This window comes from Poecilia formosa, unplaced genomic scaffold (assembly GCF_000485575.1).
Source record: "Poecilia formosa unplaced genomic scaffold, Poecilia_formosa-5.1.2 Scaffold472, whole genome shotgun sequence".
In the NCBI taxonomy this organism is placed as follows: domain Eukaryota; kingdom Metazoa; phylum Chordata; class Actinopteri; order Cyprinodontiformes; family Poeciliidae; genus Poecilia; species Poecilia formosa.
Genome location: NW_006800411.1, coordinates 111,219 through 117,101, shown reverse-complemented (window position 1 = coordinate 117,101; position 5,883 = coordinate 111,219). Strand labels below are relative to the sequence as shown.

Below are 5,883 nucleotides of genomic sequence, written 5' to 3'. Positions count from 1 at the left end.
GAATCGGATACGTATCGGATATGGGTCGCATTCGAAAAGAATCCGATCTGTGCTGTTCACACTGTCATGAAAAGATCGGATACAGGTAGGGTTTCCACCTTTCCTAAATCAAAATAAGGGACGCCCACCACGGTGTGTCATCCTACTTTCATGGAGTGGGATGGCCGCTGCAGCTAGACAATATTTATGGCAGTGTTTTTTGTTTTTAAAAAGTTATCCAGAGGGAGTGCTGTGATTTGGCGGTGGTCGCAGGCCGCATGTCTTCCCCCTCTCTCGCTGCCCACTTTCCTGTCAAACTACTTCCAAATAAAGCGACAAATAGTCAACAAAACCTTTTAAAAAAGTGATCCATAGAGCAATCATTCATACATAGAGTACTCCAAAATTGTACTCCAATCAGAGTATCACACCTTAAATATGTTTAATTGAGCAAGTGTAAAATGTATTTGGTAAACTGCTCAAGTACTGAGGAACTGGTCATAATACCCTAATTTAATAATCACAATTAAATGTGACCAGGGTTCCAAAAGTATAAAAGTTATGTGAAAATTCTGGTATTGTACAGAGTATTACTAAAATATTTATTCAAGTGAGGAGTTAGGTTTGGAGGTTGGTTCTAGATCAAATTTACCACGAGGGCCAGGGTAGCCAGTGTTTTTCCATGGCGACACTTAGAAAAAGATTGAAACAAAAAAACAGAGAAATATTTCATCATTTGATATATCAAGTGAGTCAAAGAGCCACTTGTGTCTCCAGAGATACAGGGTGGATCAGGTTGCAGCTCCTGATCTAGCAGATGGAAAGTATGATCCTATCTCAATATAGCAGCTAAAAGTGCAGCACCATCATTTTTAATTCATTGTTAAAATTAAATTGTGAAAGTTAAAAAAAATCCACCTCTGAATATTAACAAAATACATTTAGCTTAATTTCTTCTGTACCCCTGTGGGCCCCCATCTAGAACTAGAAATGAGAGGTTTCAGTTCTAAGGACGATGGAGAATCGGGTTGAGGATGTTTTAATAAGACGCGATCGATAGCAGCTCACCGCGACTGTGAGTTTCTGTCTCTAGGCAACAACAAGAGAGTTGGTCCGTAGCGTTCTCGGGGTCCTTTAGCTCTTATCACGACAATTTAGCTGACCTTAATATATCCTGTGTTTTATTTTGGTCATTATTGTTACAATTAGTCTTGATATATGTGTGATAGGCGTGTCGGACATTTATAGAATACGGAACAAATCGTTTCCCGTATCGGTTCCATACGGGACGCAACATTTAACAGCCAAATACAGGATGATTCTGTGTTTTAAGGGATGGGTGGAAACCCTAGATACAGGAAGCATTAAGTCAAAAAAATTGGAATTGAGTCACTTCAGACTGTAGTGTGAACGCACCCTGAGACTTTTTTTTGCTATTGTCTCTGTGTGTGTGGTTCTCCGGATGCACAGCAGCACAGAGGAAGAATCTCCAGACAATCATAAAATCTGCCAGGAAGACCATCGGCTGCTCTCTGCCTTCTCTCCAAGAACTCCACAGGTCGGCTGCCTCAGGAAAACCAAGAACATTTTAAAAGACTCCTCACACCAGGTCATAATTTGCTCCAACTGGCTGCAGATAGAGGAGCATTAAAACAAGGACAAAGAAGAACAGTTTTTACCCAGTAGCCATAAGGGCATTAAATGCCACCTAGAACAATTTATCACCCAGTTTTGTTATAATCCATGTCATTTTATTGAATGTTTATATAATAACAATACAGTTTGTCATTATTTTTGCTGCAGAATATGCCAGAAAAAAATAAAGCATCAATAAAAATGTTTCACATCTCTACGTATCCAAATGTCAAGAACTAAATGATCACATTTAACAAATACAACAATTTCTCAGCTTTCTAGAAAATAAAATCCCTCTAGTCTTTAATTCTAGTTTAGGGCCGTTGTAAACAAATATTTTAGTAATTGAGAAATCTATCGACTATTCTTACGATTATTCAAGTAATCAGATACAAAAAAGATCAAAATAAAACATTGGTAAATCTAACATAACAGCAGCATTAGTATCACATATCAACATCAGTCCAATTTTTACAGTTGAGCTTCCCTAACAATAACTTTTCTGTAGTTTAGAAAATTAACTCGTAACAATAATAGCTCACTTTACAAGATAACCTGAAGAAAAAAAAAAGCGATGGGATTTAACACCTTCGAGTCACACACAGAAACTCGTCTACCAGCTACGTGTCGCCACGATGAGCTCCGCCACAATTTGTTGAGACTGGGATGATATGAAATAAATTTCCGGTTTGTCCATAAAGCTACACGACATCAATCAATAAAATCCTCCCAGGCCGAACTTGAAAACTGGACGTTATGCTGCTAACACTTAGCTTTCGTCAACAACTCAGGCGGAAGTGAGAGCTCTGTACGATGCATGTAATAACCCAGCTGGAACACGGAGAGCTAAATAATAAAATATAACTTAGTGAAGCTTCAAGGCAGATAAATTTTTTTCGAGGAATTTAAATAATCAAGGTATTTGAATCACTCAAGGAATCATTTCAACCTTATTCTAGTTTTTAGTTTCAATTTATAGGGAAACTCAACATAGGACACACATGGAAAACAATTCTACGGCTCTTCACCTGTGTGAGTCATAATGTGCAGAGCTAAACTAATTTTATCTTTAAAAATGTTTCCACAGGTCCCACATGAAAACGGCTTTTCACCAGTGTGAACCATCATGTGCAGAGTTAAACTAACCTTGTGATGAAAACTTTTACCACAGGTCACACATGAAAATGGCTTTTCAACTGTGTGAATCCTCATGTGCTGAGTTAAATTCCGTTTTGTATTAAAATTTATTCCACAGGTCACACATAAAAACGGCATTTTACCGGTGTGAATAATCATGTGCAGAGTTAAACTCCGTTTATCACTAAAACCTTTCCCACAGGTCACACATGAAAACTGCTTTTCACCAGTGTGAATCATCATGTGCAGAGTTAAACTCCGTTTTCCAGTAAAACTTTTTCCACAGGTCACNATCATGTGCAGAGTTAAACTCCGTTTATCACTAAAACCTTTCCCACAGGTCACACATGAAAACTGCTTTTCACCAGTGTGAATCATCATGTGCAGAGTTAAACTCCGTTTTCCAGTAAAACTTTTTCCACAGGTCACACATGAAAACTGCTTTTCATCAGTGTGAATCATCATGTGCTTAGTTAAACTCTGTTTTCCAGTAAAACTTTTTCCACAGGTCACACATGAAAACGGCTTTTCACCAGTGTGAATCATCATGTGCTGAGTTAAATTCTGTTTTAGACTAAAAGTTTTTCCACAGGTCACACATGAAAATAGATTTTCACCAGTGTGAATCTTCATGTGGTCAGTTAAATTCCTTTTTTGTCTAAAACTTTTCCCACAGGTCACACATAAAAACGGCTTTTCACCAGTGTGAATCCTCATGTGGTGAGTTAAACTAAATTTTCGACTAAAACTTTTTCCACAGGTCACACATAAAAACGGCTTTTCACCAGTGTGAATCCTCATGTGGTGAATTAAACTCAATTTTTGTCTAAAACTTTTCCCACAGGTCACACATGAAAACGGCTTTTCACCAGTGTGAATCCTCATGTGCCGAGTTAAATTCCTTTTCATACTAAAACTTTTTCCACAGTTCACACATAAAGACGGCTTTTCTCTGGTGTGAATCCTCATGTGCCGAGTTAAATTGGTTTTTAGACTAAAACTTTTTCCACAGGTCACACATAAGAAATGTTTTCTTCTTTCCTGATTTTGGTTCTCAGCTTCAGCAGCTTCCTGGAAGATGACTTGGTTCCTGTTTGGTTCTGATTCAGTGTGAGATGTTTGGTCATCAACAGGAACCACCATGCAGGTATCAGTCTGCTGTTTTAACTCAATCTGTTCTTCGCCATGACTGCAGTAAACTTCTTTCTCTTCCACTTTTATCTGCTGATGTTCTAGATTCTCCTGCTCTTCTTTTATCTGCTGATCTTCTGGTTCTTCTTGTTCTTGTTTCACCTGCAGAGGTTCTAACTCCTCCTGGTCCAGAGTGGATCTCCTCTCCTGGTTACAAATGTTACACTGCAGGGAATCTGGACAAGAAAACAGAAAAAAGACCAATTGTTAACTTTATAGAAGTAAATGGGAGAAATTGTTCATCGTTTAAGACAGAAATGAAAACAAAAAGAAAAAATTCACACCTAAAAATTAAAGAGCGTTGACAGAGACAGATAAGTCGAGAAATTCAGCTGACAATTGGAGAATTCTCAAATGAACAGATAATAAAAAATATTTTTTATTTTAAAATTAATTATAGTCACCATTGTTTTAAATTTCATTATTTCAAAATATAACTTAATTTGGAGCTATCGTTTATTTTCATTACTTTTAGTTGTATTAAAATGTTAAGTCCACTTAACTTTGGGGTTTATTTACAGAGTTTATTTGTAGGTTAATAATTGTCTAGTTTTTGTTCCTTTGTTATTTACTTTTCTAAATTAGACAGGAAGAACTGTGGGCCCATTTTCTGTCAGTATAGGTACTGGTACAGGACCAGCATGCACTGGGTTGGGCCTGTGGGTTTTGACCAGAGCAGGAGAGGAAACAATGAAAAGTAGTGATGGTGAGATGAAGCTTCTTGAAGCACTGAGGAACTGCATCCAATCATTGGACTCCTGAGCCGATGCACTGCGGTGCTTCACATGCTCTACTGGGACATCAAGGGGACAATATATGTAAAATGGGCAAAACAACATGAAGCCTTACAATGAATAAACAAGTAAAATATGTTTCTCATTCTGATACATAAATTCTGATTAATCTGGTTGTGTGAAACAATGGCTGGATCAAAAAGAAAACTGGAAACAAATAGGAGAGAGAGAGAGAGAGAGAGAGAGAGAGAGAGAGAGAGAGTTGTGATTGGCTTGTTGCTCACTATGTGGACAATGATTTATTACTAAAAAATAAAAACTATAACTGCTCGGGTTCAGGTGAGTTCTCTGTTTTATGTGCTTCATAAAAATCCTCCTGGACTACTCAACATATCACTAATGAAAATTTTGATCTTTGTTATTTGCTTGTCAAACTGGAAAAAAGAAACTATAAAATCAGGTTTTTTGGACATTGAACATTTTTACGCGTGTGCTCGTTATGAGCACTGAGAAAGCATGCCCTTTTTTGGCGCTCTTGTCTGGGGAACTACGGACACCATGAAAGCTCAAACAACATGTTTCGTTGTCCACATAGCGAGTAACAAGTTGTCACACGTTCTTCACGTTTTTGTGTGAAACTAATAGTAATAATACCATTAACAATAATAATAATAAAAACATAGCATTCCCCTTGTTTTACAGTGGGGGAACGGTATCTGATGGGTAAAATATGGCCATCAGATACCGTTCCCCCACTGTAAAACAAGGGGAACGGTATCTGATGGGTAATATTGAGCAATAAAATGTATTGCTCTGTTTTTATTTAATATAGCACTAGAGGTGTGCCGATCGATCGGTCACCGATCATAATCGGGCCGATTTCCGTGAAAAAGTGCATGATCGGTGATCGGCGATTATTGGCTCTTGTTGCCGATACCGATCATCTCATTTCCAACCTGCCTGTGCAGCTGGTCTCCTTTTTCCTTCACTCTGCGCAAACGCGCAGCAACAAATCCTAAGCGATGCGGAACTATGACGCACTGAGTGAATGGGGAAGTTTGCGTGTTGCGGCGGAAAATTAAAGCACGTGGGGTCAAGCACGTCAAAATGCATCAACACAACGAATCTAATAACTTAAAAAAAAATATACATTTTACATACGTATTAAAACTTTCGCTGTCCTAACATGAGACAGATAATCTCTGAA

The 5,883-nt window shown here is 38.0% G+C and overlaps 1 protein-coding gene and 1 long non-coding RNA gene across 2 annotated transcripts; one reads left to right on the top strand and one right to left on the bottom strand.

Moving 5' to 3' along the window:
* Positions 1 to 2,595: 2,595 nt before the first annotated feature.
* Positions 2,596 to 3,720, bottom strand: LOC107833860 (gastrula zinc finger protein XlCGF8.2DB-like). The gene is made up of 3 exons (XM_016664180.1): positions 3,049 to 3,720; positions 2,727 to 2,994; positions 2,596 to 2,642 (listed from the first exon to the last, which is right to left on the bottom strand). Exons 1-3 carry the CDS (start codon positions 3,718 to 3,720, stop codon positions 2,629 to 2,631), a joined length of 954 nt encoding a protein of 317 aa, XP_016519666.1. The 3' UTR covers positions 2,596 to 2,628.
* On the top strand, positions 2,948 to 3,184 carry LOC107833864 (uncharacterized). The gene is made up of 2 exons (XR_001659640.1): positions 2,948 to 3,037; positions 3,092 to 3,184. It is a non-coding gene; the product is annotated as an uncharacterized LOC107833864 (long non-coding RNA).
* Positions 3,721 to 5,883: the final 2,163 nt, after the last annotated feature.

Excerpts from the sequence above, each read along its gene's own strand:
- LOC107833860 (XM_016664180.1), bottom strand. The coding sequence starts at position 3,720 with ATGAGGATTCACACCAGAGAAAAGCCGTCTTTATGTGTGAACTGTGGA.